At 38.9% G+C, this 18,286-nt stretch overlaps 1 protein-coding gene across 2 annotated transcripts in view; it reads left to right on the top strand.

Annotated features, from left to right (window-relative positions):
- The first annotated feature begins 13,682 nt into the window (after positions 1-13,682).
- Positions 13,683-18,286, top strand: part of LOC137170358 (protein mono-ADP-ribosyltransferase PARP14-like) — a 33,359-nt gene continuing 28,755 nt past the window's right edge. Inside the window, exons 1-3 of one of the 2 annotated variants that reach the window (XM_067573678.1) lie at positions 13,683-14,195; positions 16,503-16,585; positions 18,030-18,057. In XM_067573678.1, coding sequence (XP_067429779.1) covers positions 14,009-14,195; positions 16,503-16,585; positions 18,030-18,057 — 298 coding nt within the window. In that variant the 5' untranslated portion in view covers positions 13,683-14,008. The remainder of the gene's footprint in view (positions 14,196-16,502; positions 16,586-18,029; positions 18,058-18,286) is intronic. The other variant, XM_067573668.1, reaches the window with a different exon arrangement.

Below are 18,286 nucleotides of genomic sequence, written 5' to 3'. Positions count from 1 at the left end.
CAGCTTATATGGAAGCTGGGCAGTCCAGGTGAGCTGAATCCTCCTGACGACCCAACTCCACCAACCAGACTCCTGCAGGTACAGAACTCAGAGTCTGTTCAGAGAGGGTCGTCACAACAGATATCCTTCATTCTTTGATATGACTAGAGTTACAGGATGCAGAGTTGTTATTAGGTTTAAACAGTATAACTGGTAATAATGAAACACCTGTAGAGGTATCCACCATGGTATGGATTTCACTAGTTTGGCCATTTGTTGCAATGTTGACATGATCATGGAACATGTCTGAGAGACTTTCCCTCATGATCATACGGTATAGTGTCCCTCAGACTGAATGTAGATTGACTCATTTGTACAAATAGAAGCAAAATCTGATTCTGTGAGTGAAATGCTGCTGTACAGAAAAATATTTTACATTCTCTTGGCCTCATTGTGCACCTACACAATGAGGCATCCCAACTTGTTCAGCTGTTTTTTTTTAGGGAAGGTCCTCTTGAACTTTTCATGCGGTCTTTAACAGGCTTTATTGAATTTGTGTAATTACTGTGTTTCCCTCTGTGATATAAACATCATTCATCTTCTTTTAGGATGAAAACTGACCAAAACCTGATGAGTCTGCTGAATGATTTTCAGGAGTGCGAGAATTTCACAGCTTGTGTCATTCAGATGGAACAGGTTAGTGGGTTTTAAAAGAAAGTTGAAGCACTGAGTTTAGAAAACTGAATTTAATCATACTGGAACCATAAGCAGTCAGTATAGATGTCCTGATCAAGTTTTTCTGGCCATGATCCTGATCTGACTCCTTTAATATTGAGTATTTGCCAATACTGAGTCCCATCTGATATTTCTATTTCCATAGCAGCTGAATTTTTTTTAATTTAATCTTAATTTAATCAGGCAGTCTCATTGAGATTAAGATCTCTTTTCCAAGAGAGACCTGAGAACAAAAAACATTCATAAGACAAGAACACAATCAGCGGACAGAAACTACACAATAAACAAGAAATCAATAAAAACAGTTACAAGAATCATAAAAAACATGATAATAACACTTCAAAATCTCCAAGAGGCATGTAAGACTCAAGTTTCAGGGCAGTTTACAGCTCAAAAGGTGTGAAGCACCTGAAACCAGTTCTACCAACATTAGTGCGGACATGAGGTCTATCTGATGTGAAGTAGTTACTTGATCATGTGCTGTAGTTACTAGATTTTAATGAGAGAAGAGATGTGAGGTAATTTGGAAGCTTCAACAGTCAAGCTTTGTAGATGAATAACATGAGATGGTATTTTCTTCTTGTCTGTAAGGAAGTCCAACCAACCTTGTGATACAGAGAATTATAATTAATATGTATCTGGCACATCAAAATAACAGATGAAGCCTTCTGACTTGCGACGCGATCAGCTTGAGTTGGAACTACAGAAACATGCTGATTGTACAGTGATGTTACAGAGTTGAGGCTCTTCTCCCAAAAATCATCTTTGGTCGAGTACAGGCACACAAACAAGAGAAAAGTTTCATTTTGTCATCATGTTACTCACAGAATTAACGTTCATTAGCTACAGCTGATATGAACTGCTGCCGTTGAGGTTTGTCATTTTAACCAGCAGAGGCGACAGTCGGCGTCAGCTACAAATGAGAAGCTGCAAGCTGAATATTTTGTGTACTGCCACTCTTTACCAATGAGAAAGCGATAGTTATGGTCAGAATTTAGCGAGTCTGTTTATTTTGCAAACCAGAATGTCAGAATTCAGAGTCACTCACCCCAGTGGGCGGAAATAATTTTTCACAATCACACATTAATTTTCACTCTTTAATACATATATGAGTGAAATGCTCACACTGTAAGCTGTTGCAAAGGAAAGCAGTGCTGCAAAACTATCAAGCTGAAGTGGACAAAACACAGTAGAATAACAAATCTCCATTTCATCAGTTTATTTTAGTCAATACCGATCATTTAAGAACTGCCCGGATTGGCCCAGACACCAATCTGTAGGATCACTTTGGGACATCTCTATTAGTCAGTGTTTAATTAATCAAACTAGTTATCAAAAGGGTTGATACATCTAAATATCTACATGAAATGAAATACCACTTTGTATAAATGCACAAACATGCACACACACATCAAAAATGTAAATTATAGAACTATAGTTACAACAGTGTTTTTCTCACAATTTTGGGATGTGAGGAAGAGTTCAAGACAACGATGTGAGATTGTCATGAAACCAACATCTAATGTTGTATTTGAAACATTATGTATTGCATGTCTCAATCCTGCAAAGAAAAAGAATGCTGTTTGAGTTTGAGCTAAATGAATGCCTTCTTAATTTCTTATTTAATCAATCTATGTTAAAACCTGTGATTTTATCTTAAGATAACCTGATGATCTGCTTATTTTTATTCTCAATTATTTTCCAGGATTTTGACACCTTCTTGGCAGATATTGATGAAGAAAAAATGCAAGATTGGCTGCTAGGTGCTTCAGAGATCTCACACAGTTACAGCCAAAAAATTCTCCTTATGACTGACAAAGAAAAGTTGACGAATGACAGAGTCCAACAGGAATACAACATGGATCCTCATTACTCAGTAATAGTCAGCCAAGAATGCCTGTACAATGTCTCATGTGTACCGGAGACAGACAGCTACACTGTAGTGAAAATATTTGGAAGTGTTTCAGAAGATGGACAAACTGTGTCTGGCCTCTCTGGCTCATCACTTGCCGAACTGATGCTGAAGTCATCACTGGAAGCAGCACCAGTTTTCTCCCTTGATGGAAACACAACCACAGACTTCCAACATAACTTCATTCGGGTGTTTATGGTCCGTGGAATCAAAGCAGTCTTAGAAACAAACCAGGAGAGTCACCAGATTTACCAGGTTATGAATCAATCTGACTCAGTTTCCAGCTACCGAATACCACAAAGACCAGTTGATCATACCACACAGTATGACCATCAGCAGATCCTCATTATGGAAGATGATCCTGTGGCCAGAAAAGCTGCCACTTATCTTTATGAGAAGCACCCGTCGGTTAGCTCAGTCTACATTCTTGATAAAAACCAGAGACCAAAACTGATTCGCGGAGCCTCTGTGCCTCTGTCAGAGGACAGCAGACTGGTGCTGGTAGGTCATGGCAGGAGAGACAACTCAGGAGAGATGAAACTGGCAGGATACACAGCCCAAGACGTGGCCAAAATCATTCAACAAACCTTCAGGATCAACAATAAAATCAAAACAACAAGTGTGGTGGCCTGTGAGGTCGGATCAGATAAAGCTTTTGTTGAAGCCCTGCTGAAGGAGCTCCATGACACCGCCCACATCGAGACAGAACTGCACCTGAGAGACGCTGTGCTCCAGGTCAAACACACTGGAGAGAAAATCACCCAAGAAATCACTCCAGACGGGCTGCAGTGGAGGCATAAAGATGACAGTAAGAAAGTCGTGGCAACTCTCAACAGAAACGGAGATGTAATTATTAGAAATGAGCCTGGCAGTAAAGGGGAAGCAGTTTTTACCAATGAAAGAAACTTTCTGATGTACAAAACTTCAAAGCCATGGTTTATGACCTACAGAGACAGCTGGCCAGATCATCCAAAAACATCTATAAACCAGGAAGTTTTTAAGAATTTTGACAAAAGTAAAGTTGGGCAAATAAAATCTGCCTGTGATGGACTTGAGGCATTATCTTGGGGACTGTTTCACTCAAACCAACCACCTCCCAAGAAAATCAACATCAACAATCTGGAAGAAATAAAAGGAAAGTATTTGATAGGAAAAAAAGAACATGATAGGATGAGGTGGATAGAGAATGAGCGGGAACTAAAGCATGTTCTTTCCAAGTGTTATGAGATGCAATCTGGGAAAGACATTTTGAAAATCATCCGTCACTATGCAAAGACTGGAGAAACTGAACCCACATACCTGATGGTCAATGACTGGATATATGTTGTTGATCCGCAAAATCTGTATGTGTATCCAGTTGGAAAAAAGCTTGACAACAATCAACAAAAAAAAGTTCAGAGATGTATCACTGAACAGATAGGCAAAGAAAGATATCCTGACATGCAAAAACAAATTCTCAATAAAAACATAAACAACCCAAAAGAAAACTATGTTCAGTTTGTGAAAGATGTTTTTCTTGGAGAGCACACAACAAGCTTACCACTATCCACTGAGGCCTGGTACACCACATATTTTACTGCATCAGTTATATCTGAATCTGCTAGAAATTTCCGGACATTCCCTCTGGTTCTTATGGCCCTGCACATGTCCCAAAGCACAACAAAAAAAATCAAAGATAAAGGACTGAATTTTTTTTTTGAAGACCATCCAATGGCAAGAGGATATAGTTGGATTGACCCAAGCAGGCGTGGATTCAGTGGCTCAGCAACACCTGAAGGTTCTAGCAAATTAAAAAACAAATCCAAACCTAGAAACAAGGGACAGTTAATGATGGACCTTAGAGATCTCATAACACGAGAAGTCAACATGTTCACACAGTGGCAGCAGTATACTGGTAACAATGATGTGCAGTCTCTGATGGCTGACGTAGCAGCACAATTCAAGATATTTGACAAAAATTCAGACAAAAAAGAAACCTTCTTAAAAGATTGCAATCATTTCAAAGAAAAAATTGAGCATCATCAAGATCCCTTCATATCATCTGGAGATGGTGCAGCATCAGGCACATTAGGAGGCTATGATGATGGCTACGTAACATTGCGAGACTTGAATTCAGCCTCAGAGTTGGAGAATTCTTTCAAACTACAATCCTATTTCTCCAGGGTATCCGCATTGTTTGCTGAACAAATCCACAGCCAACTGAAGGCAAAATATGGTGAAAGTCTGGCAGGGCTGCAGATCCAGGAGGGCAGTGCCAGAATGGAGAACGGACAGTTTATATGTCAGCTTGTGTCCGAAGGTGCTGATACAAAACCTGTTGAGTTTAGGGTTGAATTATCTCCAGAGAGTCAAAACTATAATGAAAAAATGCTGAAGAACATTGACACAGCAGTTCATGACCTGGAGAAGCACAGTTCAATGTCCTCCCATCACGTCAACAAGTATGTAGAGCACACAGGGACTGCTGTTGGGACGCTCGGTTTAATGCTGGGGATGAAAGGAGCTGTTCGTGCTTTTGAACAGGGAGACATTAAACATGGTGTGATGGGGACTCTGCAAACAATTCATGGAGTGGCACCCATGATAACGTCTGTTGTTGCAAGACAAGCTCTGTCCTCAGAGACCAGAGTTGCCAAAGTTGTAGTGACAATGATGGAAAGCCCCGCAATGAAGGGAACTATGAAAGTTATACCAGCTGTGGGGATTGGATTTGGGATATACAATTTTGAACAAGATTTGGAAAGAGGTGATGCACTGGGATACACTGATGCTGCCTTAGATGTTGGTATGATTGCTTTGGATGTTGTTGAAATTGCTCAGCCTGAACTGGCACCATTTATTGCACCTATAAATCTGGCTCTATCAGTAGTCCGGATGGTCATTGATGATGTTTACATGGGTATCCAGGATGAACTAAACAGCCTCCCAAAGGATGCTGGAGTTCTTGAAAAACTGCGGGCTGTCTTTGTTGGCTTTAGGAAGGGAGTTCAACATTTTGCAATTCATGTGGCAAGTATATTTTACGATTGGCGTTACGATGAAATTGAGGAGGGACACAGACTCGTTGACCAGATTTCAGACTATCACAAATATTACAGAGTTACTAAGGATAAGCATGGAATGACTGCCATTGATTTTAGTGGTGGTGACTCTTCTTGGAATGGAGGCAGTATTTACTTCTGCCTCACTGATCAAGGTCAGTCTGATTTCTGCATGGATTATTTTGTATCTAGTGATAAGAATTTTGGGAGGAGATGTTGGGACATTGATACACAAGGAAGCAAAGATATAATTCTTGGCATGGGAGAGTCACAACAATTAGAATATAAGACTCTACAGAAAAAAGTACTCATGTTCATACCAGCCGGCTCTGTGACAGTAGTTTCAGGTTATGAAGCTCTATCCTATTCAAGATATGGGACATACAAAGGGAACAGAGATTCTAATCATTTTTTTGCAGTACAGACAGCACAGGACCAACATATGATTGAAGTCATGTTGAGTTACTATTACCAGCTTTATGGTGAACCAGGTGATGACACATTCTTCCTCGGTCCACAGAAAAGTTATGTTGAAGGCTCTGGTGGAAAAGACACATTTATTATTCCTGAAAACGGAGGGAAAACCATAATTAACAACTATGATCCTTCCAAAGCACTAGACACTCTTCATTTCAGTGTTGATTACAGTCACATTTCTGTGTCTAAATCTGGGAATGATGTTGTGTTAATGTATGAGGACAGCCATACTGTGACCATAAAAGAATGGTTTTTAGGGGAAACGTATCGTCATATGAACATGATGTCAGGAGACGGAGTCTTGTTTGAGATTTCCTCTACTGTGATTTCTTCTGTTAAGCTGGTGGCCAAAGGAATTAACAAGATGTTTAAAACATATGGCGAAACTGTGAACACATCACAGCCACTTTTACATACAGTTATAAACATTTTAGGGTCTCGGTATGATGACGTGCTTATTGGAAATGGAGAGAAGAATCTGATAGATGGAGGAGGAGGTCAAGATTGTTTGATTGGTGGTGAAGGAGAGGACATATATATGGTAAAACCCTTAAAACAATCTTCAGCATTGATTGAAAATTACTCCAGAGACAATACAACAGATCTGGCTATAATAGAAGCAAATCTTGACACATTTAAAGTCAGGGTGGAAGGTAACAATATTGTTCTGAATGCTCTCCATGATGATACAGCCATCCATGTGACTTTAGTGAACTGGTTCAGATCACCAGCAGACAGACACTTGTTTGTCATCACAAAAGATGTGGTCACTTTCACAATCTCAGATAACAAGGCTGACTGCCTGCAGAATGATCCTTTCACAAAGTGCATAAGAAGTCTCAGAATTGACTACAGCAACTCCCCATCTGCTCTGGTGGTGGACCTTCAGGAGGACGAGGCTCTCCACAGTGTGACGGAGGTCCACGGGTCAGAGTTTAATGATGTCATCAGAGGGAACAAAGAACGCAATATATTCACTCCAGGAAGAGGAAATGATTTCATTCAGGGTAGAGAAGGAGAGGACTGGTATGTCATCACACCAGGCCAAGGAGTGAAAACCATCAACAATCAATCGCCAGATCGAGCTATGGACGTCCTCTTCCTGAAAGAACAATACCAGCACATAGCATGTACTTGTGAGGGACAGAACATCAACATTTTGGTGTATGGAAGAAAAGATGTTATTTTACAGAACTGGTTTGAGTCAAAGAGTTATCAGCACCTGCAGATCAGAACCAGTGATGGAATTACAGCTGGACTGATGTCCAACCACAGCAGCTGCAGCGAGTCTTTGATGTTTCCCTTAACTGTTGATTACAGAAACCAGAATCCTGAACCACTTCACTCACTCCAAACACATCTTCAGAAACAGTCAATTAATGCAGTTAACATAGAAGACTTTACTTTTGATGACTGTTTCAGATATAGAAGCAAAGATTCGTCAGAGAGACTCCTCTGCGACTTCCAAGACAAAGTGATGAGGATGAATAATTTTGATTCAGTGAGAGAAATGTACGGCTCCTCAGGTTTTGACATCATGGTTGGGAACAGCAAAGAAAATGTGCTTGATCCTTACACTGGGGGTGCGCTGATGTTTGGAGGTGAAGGAAAAGACACTTACATCATCAAACGTGGATATGGAAACAACATAATGATTGATAACTTTGCAGAAGATCAGAACACTGATACTGTGTTAGTTGATATAGATTTCCTCGATGGCAGCCAAGTCACACTGGACGCATCAACAGGTGATCTGAATGTGTTGATTACAACAATGGGGGAACAATTAACATTCAGTCTGCTAAACTACAATAATGGCTACCAACATCAGCACATAGACTTTCAGAGTTCTGACGGAGTGCATTTTAAATTGAAATCACTAAACTCAACTGGAGATGTCCCCCTCTTTAAGACTGAAGCTTTCAAAGTGACTCTGAAACAATCACAGATTGACTGTCATTTTGATCTCAACTCTCACAGAAATTTGTCAAAGGTCCATACAGTGCAAGGCTGTCCGTCCCAGTCCAATGACATACTAGGTAATGATCAGAGCAATGCTCTGATTGGTGGCTGGAAGGATGACGCCTTGGATGGAGGTGAAGGAGATGACACACTGATTGGAGGGAATGGAGCTGACATCCTGATTGGTGGCTTGGGAGATGACACTCTTTATGGTGAGGATGGAAATGACACTATGATGGGAAACTCTGGCTGGGACGTCTTCATTCCTGGACCAGGGGCGGATCTAGTGGATGGAGGTCCTGGCAGAGACACCGTTCTGTACCGGGGTGATCATGAGAAGGGTGAAGGGGTTTATGTTAACCTGTTGACTGGACAGGGCCGCTATGCTGATGCTGAGGGGGACGTGTTGAAGGACGTAGAGACTGTGATCGGCACCATCTACTCTGATATCTTGGTGTCTGGTTATGAAAGTTCCCTTCTCAAAGGTTCGGACGGCAACGACATCTTGGTGTCGACTGGTGGAGATTACCTGGTTGGGGGTGATGGAAGTGACATTTATATGTTGGCTTTCCACAATGGCTCAGTCACCATTGACAACTGTGCTAAGGACAATGCCACAGATGTCTTGTATTTAAACTCACACTCAACACCAATATTTGACTGCCATCATTTATCTGGCAGAGTTCTCCTGACTTTCTTTGGACTAAACCAAACTACTGTAAAGATTGCACTGCAAGGCTGGATCAGTGATGAAACTGAATGTGGCCATTTGATGGTGGTTTTCAGAGAGGTGGAGGTGTCAGTGGACCGGCTGCTACAAGAGTGTCAGTTAAGAGAGAAGGAACGGGTTTGGTCATTAGTCATAATTTGTGTTATCTGCATCAGTCTTGCCCTCTTCCACTGTGTTTTCATTATACAAATGTTTAGAAAATCAACTAAAGGGGCACAACAACAAAAGACACAGGAACAAACAGAAACAAATGTTGATGCCGAGTCAGTTTCCATGATGGCTGATTGAATGTAGATTTCTGTGGATGAAACTGTATCTTTGACTCTGGTCTGGGTACACTGCCAAACTGAATTGCCCTTTCGGGATAAATAAAGTTGTCTGAGTCTGAGTCTGAGAATCTCTGAAATTTCATTCCTCACTGGTCATTTAATTTTCATTAATCAATTGCAGTTTTTAATTGTCATTGTTTATGTTACTTTGATCATATGCTAACATAGGATGGAGGAATGGTAAAAGCTCACAGCAGGTCAGAACATTTGATGAATCAAATTGACAAACCTGAGCATGGTGGCTGAACTGGATCACAGAAAATAATAAATCATTTGGATGTTGAAGAATATTTAATTTAACTGTCATAGTTTGGGCACATAAAGATAAGCATAACATTGGACTCATCACTGTTGTTGTAGAAATAAAAGACACAATCTGTGTCTCTGAAGCAACTTTAAAGTGAAGTCTGATGAGGCCAAAGAAATACTTCTGACACCACTAAATGTACTTGGGAAAATTGGTCTTTGATATTTAGGTAAATTTCACCCAAGGTAAACATATCATTATTACCCCAATTATCCATTATCACTGTTGTTTGGGTGACATAACATCTAGGACCCTGCTCATGTATTGGGCCATGTGCCTATTCATCTTAGCCGCTATGATGCCTGACAGGAGCTTCCATGTTGTACAAAGGCAGGTTATTGGCAAGTAGTTGGATGGGATCGTACCCTTCTGGGGGTCCTTCATGATCAGGACTGTCTGCCCTTGGGTCAAGTCCTGATGGGTGGGTCCTATCCATCAGCAGTTGGTTCATTTGTGCTGCCAGGCATTCATGGAGTGTAGTTAGTTTCTTTAGCCAGTAGGTGTGGATCATGTCCGGGCCCGGCACTGTCCAGCTCTTCATACCTGACACTCATTCTTGGATGTCTGCCATTGTAATGGTTACTGGATCTTGTTCTGGGAGATTGCTGTGGTCTGCTCTTAGATCCACTAGCCACTGGGCATTGGTGTTATGTGATGCCTCCTTCTCCCATATGCTCTTCCAGTATTGTACAGTCTCAGCCCTGGGTGGATCTGTTCTCATGTTATTACCTTGCCACTGAGAGTACACTTTGGATGGTTCGGTGGAGAATATCCTATTTATTCTCCTGGCTTCTGCTTCTCCTGTGTATCTCTTTAGGTGGGTAGCCTTGGCAGTCTCCAGTGCCTCAGGTATAGACAGTTTGTTGTACTTCCTAGGTATCCCTTTCGTCCCTGCACCTCTGTAGCTCTGAGAGTTGACTAACTTCTCTCTGTGTTGCCTTGATCTTGGCCTCCAGCCTCCTTCTCCATGGAGGGTAATGCTCTTTTTGGCCTATGGTGTTCATCTTGTAGCCAAGCATCTCTAGGATCACTGTTGCTGTGGCGTATATCAGCTGATTGGTCTCAGTTATGGTCCTAGTAGGGATAGCACATAGTGCTGCATTCATATCCTCTAGCAGACTTTCAGAGGGTACTTTGCCACTTAGCCTTGGTAATCAGCTACGGGGGTGCCGGGTGTCCAGCTTAGTCATGATAGTCATTCTTAGGTCAGTCGCCCTTGTGTTAAGGTTGTAAGGGCTTGTTGGGGCTTGGTACCCAATGTTGGAGTGTGGGGAAGATGATGATGTCTCTCCTCTGACCTGTCGTCCTGGCTCTCCCTTGCCATAGCATGTTCATTGTATCTCATCAATCTCTAGTTGTGATAGCAGTTGTTGTTTGTAGATGTTGGAACACTGAGCTAGTAGTTGTTTCTTTGTCAGCTTAGATGTTGGGTTTCGAAGCATCCATATATCCCACAACCTCTGCATGTAGCCCCTCTCATCGGGGTTACTTGTATAGTAGCATTCCAACAGATCCCTATTCTCTGCCCTACTCCATCTATGTCTTGTTCCAGTAGCCCATTTCTCATCATGCTGTCCTGGTTCCCCAACACCTGACGTGGACCTTGTTGACCCGGGTGTCATTCAAGCCGGTATGACTCTCGAATTTATGGTTTCACTCGTACTGATGTAGGCCAGCAGCATCAAGGACCTTGCCTAAGGGTCCACACTGGATATGTGTTACCCCGCCCTGGTCGGGTTTTGACTTTGGCACAGGAGGTCGGGATTTGAACCCCCGACACCCCCAATATATATATATATATATATATATATATATATATATATATATATATATATATATATATATATATATATATATTAGGGATGTGCCAGAATACAAATACATTATTCGGCAAAGCACAAATAGTGGGTTTTATACGAATATTTGTTTCATACAAATGTTTTAAAAATTATTTGTTGGGAGTGTTCCCGAGAGATAAAGCTGAGCTACTGACACATGCAAAGTGATTCAAAGGGACTCTCCATAACCTGTTGTTCCCCTTCTCCTTTCCACAAAGTTAGGTTGTAAAAAATAGACAATAAATGAAAAGTGCAAAGCAATAATTGCCTTTGAAGTTCCTCCCTACATGTTACATGGTATGCTGTGTCTGTGTTATGGGTGTATAAATAGGTAGAGGTCTGTCTACAAAGAGGCGATGAGTTTTGTAGACTCCAGTTTAGTTTTTGGACTTTTTCTCTAATCTTTGATTTTTGCTGAAATATTGGATCATTTGAACATTTATTGAAATGAAAGCATGTGAGAAGTTTAGAGGGAAAAATCACTATTTGGTGGAGCTGTTAACAACTCATAGACATGTGAAATGTGACCCCGACTACACACTGCTTTTTGTAAGACGTCAAAAGCCAAAAAGGTTGGAAACCACTGGTTTCATCTTTAACAATGTGTTGTATTTTAAAAGCTTGTTCCTCAAAAGTACCTCAAAATTGTACTTAAGTACAGTACTTGAGTAAATGTACTTAGTTACTTTGCATCACTGCCTGTTTCAAAGTCTGGAAATATGTGATTGTGCTGCCCAAGTGGGCAAAAAGTAGATTGAGTTGTTGAAGGAGGAGGACTGAACACAGACTTGTTTGTTTAATCAATTTCTTCTTTATTTAAACAGCATTGTGCTGAACCAAAGTTTTGACTTATGCCTTCATGAAGGACCAAACAGGTTGAGTTGAAAACTACTGTTTATACATTTCCAAACATCACACAAGGCATCTTATAGGACAATCACATCATTTGGTAATCAAGCCATCTTCTGTGTCACCTGCATTGCCACCTGTGTTTGCTTTACTCGTTATCATGGCACCATCTTAAGTTAATATACATCAATCCAGCCAAAAGAACGAACCAAAACTCAAATTCCAGTATAATTTCCAAAAGTCAAACTCTTCATACTGTCCATATGGAGAGTGTGTTTAATTTATGTATCCAGAATGCTTCACATTTCAAAAGCAATAGATCCATATTGCCACCTCGCTTATTGTAAAGCACTAATACACTAGAAATTGTGTTTGACAAAAAAGTAAATTGAATCAATTATCTTTTTAGTCTTAGAGATATTTTGGTTCGTCTCATATGGAATTTTCCAGTTTATAAAATATCTTTATCAAAGGATATAAAAATAGCTTTGTTTAGGTAGATTACAATGAAAACATTAGTTAAATTGTTTGAACCACAGAAATCACATGCATATTCAGTTTAAACATTTCCAAAACATAATTTACCAGATATATTTTAGAAAATATTTAAGAGGTCCTTTCAACATATTCATATGATGTACTATTATAATATTTGTCAGATTTTTTCTTTTTTAAACTGGGTGAACTTTAATGTTGAAATTCATTTCTAATTGTTATGTATTGATCTCTAAGTAATTTACTTTTAAACCACAAAGAAAAAGCACTTGTAAGTAAAATTGTGCAAGAAACAGAATTTACAGACTTTTTTTCTACTTTTTTCTTACTTTATTGTATTTTTTGCATGTATACTTTTAACTGAGAGTTTTACATTTCTTTAAATTATTAATAGATATTTCCATCAGTGTTTTCAACCGTATAAGTCTGAACTGTAGACATGGTGGACCCTACAACTTGTTCTTTTTACTTTTATTGTTTTAGGCAAGAAAACTGTTGAAATCCTTTTAGCACAAATGTTTTAAAGCGGATTTTTGTTCTGATCATTTTAAAGCATACTTGACTAAAACACAGAGCAGATACAGTATGTTTGTCATATCTGTCATCAGGTCAAAAATCTCAGTTGAGTAAAATATGTATAATGTATATAATTGTAATAAAAGGGTAAGATTTGATATTTTCGGTTTGGTGTTAAACGTCAAGAGTTGTTGTATTTTTATCAGTCACACAGTCAGGTAGTTGAAACAGTATTTATTGACTGCTATTCACTGGATGTAAAAATACTTAATTACAAGTAAAAATCCTGTGTTTAAAATCCCATAAATGTATAGAAGTATTACTACCAAAATTTACTTAAAGCAGTAAAGTAAAAGAGTACTAATTTTGCAGAAAAGCGGTCTGTGAGTGATATATTAAAATGCTGCTTATACACTGAATCGCCAGCATTAATAATGTACTTTGTTAAATTTATTTAATATTCACAGCCCAATTTTCTGTAAAATTTGTACTTTTAGCTTACTCTAGTACTTTAAGTAAATGTAGCTGGTAATACTTGTATATTTTTACCTACTGTAAGTAGGATTCATGCAGGATTTTACCTGTAATTCAGTATTTTTACATTGTAGTACTGATACTTTTACTAAAGGGTCTGAGTACTTCTTCCATCACTGCAGGTCACAGAATCTGAAGGGTCACCAGATGCGGTGTAACACTTGTTGACAGTGAATATTATCATCGTGCTTCAGTTTCCTTTAACTTGTAGTTTCAGGTTTTGGTGAAATGAAAGTGAAAGCGGCCTCCTGCAGTCAGACTCTCCGCTGCTTTCAGTCAGTCGGTGTTTGGACCGGACGGCGGGATGATGGAGGAGTATCTGTGTCCTCCGGTGACCGTGGAGGGCGACTGGACTCCGGCTCAGACCAGAACCCTGAAGAACAAACTGCAGCTTTACTTCGGGAGCAAGAAGAAGTCAAACGGAGGAGACTGCCGGGTGGAGCTGGATGACGGAGCTCCGACAGCCGCAGTTTACTTCAGATCAGAGGAGGGTGAGTCTCTGCGGAAACCTGCAGCTTTAGAAGCGGCCAGTTTCTCACTGAAATCTCATTTTAATACTTTATAAAGTCGTAAAGATTCAAATAGTCCAAAAAAAGAAAGTGACACCGAGTTTGGTCCGTCCGAAACTGTGTTCAACTTATTTGATAAAAGCATAAACAAATATACAATTCCGCCCGGAAGTATTTATACAATATGATAAGTTAATGTTAAGGCCATCAGTTTTAATTGTTTTTTACCTTCGATTCTGAGCCCCATCGACCGTTACTATGGAGACGAAGAAAGTCCACTTTGTGTTACGCTACAAAACTTTTATTTACTAATATATATGCTGTTTACTTTTAATTACTGAATTTTTGTGTGCAGCTGGTTCATTGAGTAACCCCACCCCATTCACACACACACACACACACACACACACACACACACACACACACACACACACACACACACACTTGGTGGATATATCTTTTTATGACCCTATTTTACAACCCTACTTTGCACACCGGAAGAACTGCAACTGTTGTGCTGATTTGTATCAAGCTGCAAAAAATATTAGTTTTTTTCCTAGAATTTGAAGCTGTAAATACTGAATTGAGTGTACACTGAGGAGTTTAAGGGGATGGTTAACACATTTGTCTAATCAGATATTAAATATCTAGCCTAATTGTAAAAATGGATGATTTTTTTTCCTTTCTGCTGTCACCAAGTGCTTCTCATGGAGGAATGTTGGGTCTTTGTAAATTAAAGAGTACGGTTCAGACCTGCTCTATGTGAAAAGTGCCCTGAAATAACTTTTGTTTTGATTTGGCGCTATATAAAAATTGAAATTGAAATGAATTGAATTGAATTTTTTTCCCCATATCTGACAGCGTCCCCTGTTGTTGACTATATTCACATGATAGCTGAGGTCAGGAGCTCTCTATAACAGTTGGTCCCATGTCTGAAGCCCCTTTTGTTGCTAAATTATAAGCCTTCAGATATGCACCGAGGTCAAGGTTCAAAGGTCAGTATTTCAAAGTAGAATCTTCATACTGACATATATTACTCTCCAGGTTAAGACCTTTTAATTTTCTCATTTCATTGACGCAAGCCATCCCAGGCACAGTTTCACAGAGCACATTGAAGGCCCAATATATAAAACAGAGCTTACTGTTAGTTGCTTTTTCTTTTTAGTGGAAATCGTGACCAAAATCACCTTCAGATATTACAATACTGCTGACAATCTACTACATGACTACAGGCTTGGGTAGTACAGGGCTGAAAAGGCCAAACGGTTCTCATTTCCAGGTCATCAAATCCCAACGCATGCATAGATAACTATTCACACAACCCTGGAGATTTTCTGTATTTTATGATTCTTGGTTTTGGGATTTTATGTCAGCATGACATACAGCAGCTCATTCAATTAGAATCTGTTTTATTAGCCAATGCAAACGTACAAAGAATGCGTCTTGGTGTTTGCTCCCCAAAAACACACAACACAGAAGAATAAAAATAGACAAAAGTAAGCTAATAATAATAATAATGAAATTAAAGTAATATTAATTAAATTAAGTAATATTAAAATTAAATTGAAATTTTAACATCTATTTACAGAATGGAATAATAATAGTTTTGAAAAAGATTTAAAACATGAAATTAAATATTGACTGTACAAAGGAAATACGGACGCTATGGACGAAGAAATGACGTATATGAAATATTTGAAGGTGACAAGAGCAAAAATTAAACAAATAATTATTAAATAATTAAATTATGTATTAGTGGAGGTTGAACGCACAATCTAAAGTCCAGTTTGATGAAATATATGAAAGTGACAAGTGCAGGGATTAAATGAGGGATGTGAAATGTAAAATCCAGATTAATAACCCTGTTTTCATCCCGTTTACACACACACACACACACACACACACAACAGTGGAGTGCTGTATTGGATGACGTGGCTCAATATTCATTGAGGAAGACTATTTTTTAAGACAGATGATTTCCAGGGGTGGACAGTTATAAAGTACATTTTTTTAAGTATCTGTACTTGACTACTTCAATACTTGATCTACAACAAGCTTATAATACTTATGTACTTTTACTGTGGTAGATTTTTCAGGACTTTTACTTGTAATGGAGTATTTGTACGTTGCTGTATTGGTACTTTTACTGCAGTAAAGTATCTGAATACTTCTTCCACCTCTGCTTATGAAAGTGCATCATTCAAACCTTTACTGAAGTAAATAAAGTGTGTAAGGGTTCAACATCTGTTGCGATATTTGTTCTGACACAACTGTTTAATGTGATTTCAGTGAGACAGCGAGTCCTCGAGAAGGAAAACCATGAAATCATCCTGGAGAATAAAACTATCAAGTTACGGCTGGTTTCTGCATCAGTAAGTAGAGTTTAGATTAACAGGAAGGTTTGAAGAAGTTTGTGTATCATTTTAACTTTCAACATGTTGGAGTCAGATTAAAGGACACGTTAAAACAACAGTCAGGTGTCCATAGTAACAGTGAAAGAGGTTTTCCTCACTGTAATCATTCCTCCTGTTCATTCTGACTGTGAAGGCAGCAGGAAGTTGGACTTTAGCACTCTGTTCTTCTTCTGCTGTTGCTGTTTGTGTGTTTTGGAGGCTACAGGCTGACAGGGTGTTGCTCCTCTGTGCTACAGTCATAACCTGACTGACTGGCACAGCAGCCTGCTGCACAGATTAATGATTAACTAATGACGACAATAATATTTCATTCTGAGGTTTACGAGACCATAAAAACATCCAGGTGATAACATGCAGGATGTCACAGGAAAAGTATCATCTTAAAACTGTGTTGAAACAGCACCAACAGTCAGGAAACAGAATATTCACCACTGAGACTAACTGCAGGAGCCTGAAGTTAAACATTGATATAGTGAGCAGCAGTAAAGATGTTCTGTGCAGGTTAAGTCTTTATATATCAGACATTTTATGAGTTCACATATCAAACACTTTGCTGAACACAGAAACTACCTGATGTTCCTTTTGTTTCTTTGCACATTTTATTTGTGCAAATGTGATTTAATTCTCAAGGGTGTAAAACCTTCAGCAACAGATTTTGCTTTTTTATGTTGAATAAATTCAAATGAGTGGATGGCAAAATGTGTAAAATTTAAAGGACCATTCCTGTGTTTTGGCTCTTTTAGCCCATTACAGATGAAGGGTTGAGGGTTTAATTCCCTCAAGTTCTTCATCGGGTTCATTATAAATGTTTTGATAATCGATTCATCATCATGAAGTCATTTTTAAAACAAACATTCCAGAAACTTTCTGGTTCCAGCTTCTCCAATGTGAAGATTTGCTGCTTTTCTTTCTTTTACATCATTGTAAACTGAATATTTTTGGGTTTCCATGACATTTTGTGGACAAAACAATGAAACAATCAAAAAATAATCTGCAGATGAATCGATCATGAAAATAATATTAGACATATTTTGGGATTTGCCTGAAGCTTGATCATATACCTATCCATGTGTGAAGACACCATTCAATGATGAGATATTGTTGTATATGTATTCTTAAACTTTTTTAAAATGTTTTTATTTCATCTTCTTTATAATGTGTTGTATGCTGACTGTAAAATTACTTCTCTGACACTTTTCTCTTCTTAATGTCTGTAAGTACTGAAGGTGAAACTGTGGCAGAAGTTGCTGCTTTGTTTGAATTCACACTGAAACATCCGAGCTAAACTCTTTACATCTTGAATAGTTTACAGTCTGCATGTAAAATAGATTTTTAGACTTTTTTTCTCTGCCATCGTTTCATTCTGTGCGATTAAAACTTTATTTTTGTTTTTCCTCCTCAGAGTCCGAAGAACAGTGACGACGTCTCAGGTAAAACTCTGCTGCTTTGGTTTTTATGGTCACAGTTTCCTTTTTTAATGTCATATTGATTTACTCTCATCAAATATTGATATGTGTAATCCTGCTTTCACTGAATGTGGTTGACAAGCTCTTTGAAAGGGATTAAAAGGAGAAACTTAACATTTTTCCCATATTACAGCAGAAAAAATAGGTTTAAACAATGAAATAAAATGTTTTCTATTGACTTTGGTTTGAAATG

The sequence above is a fragment of the Thunnus thynnus genome, chromosome 2, assembly GCF_963924715.1.
Source record: "Thunnus thynnus chromosome 2, fThuThy2.1, whole genome shotgun sequence".
NCBI lineage: Eukaryota > Metazoa > Chordata > Actinopteri > Scombriformes > Scombridae > Thunnus > Thunnus thynnus.
Note: the sequence above shows the minus strand (reverse complement) of the source record. Positions and strands in the feature narration are given on the sequence as shown.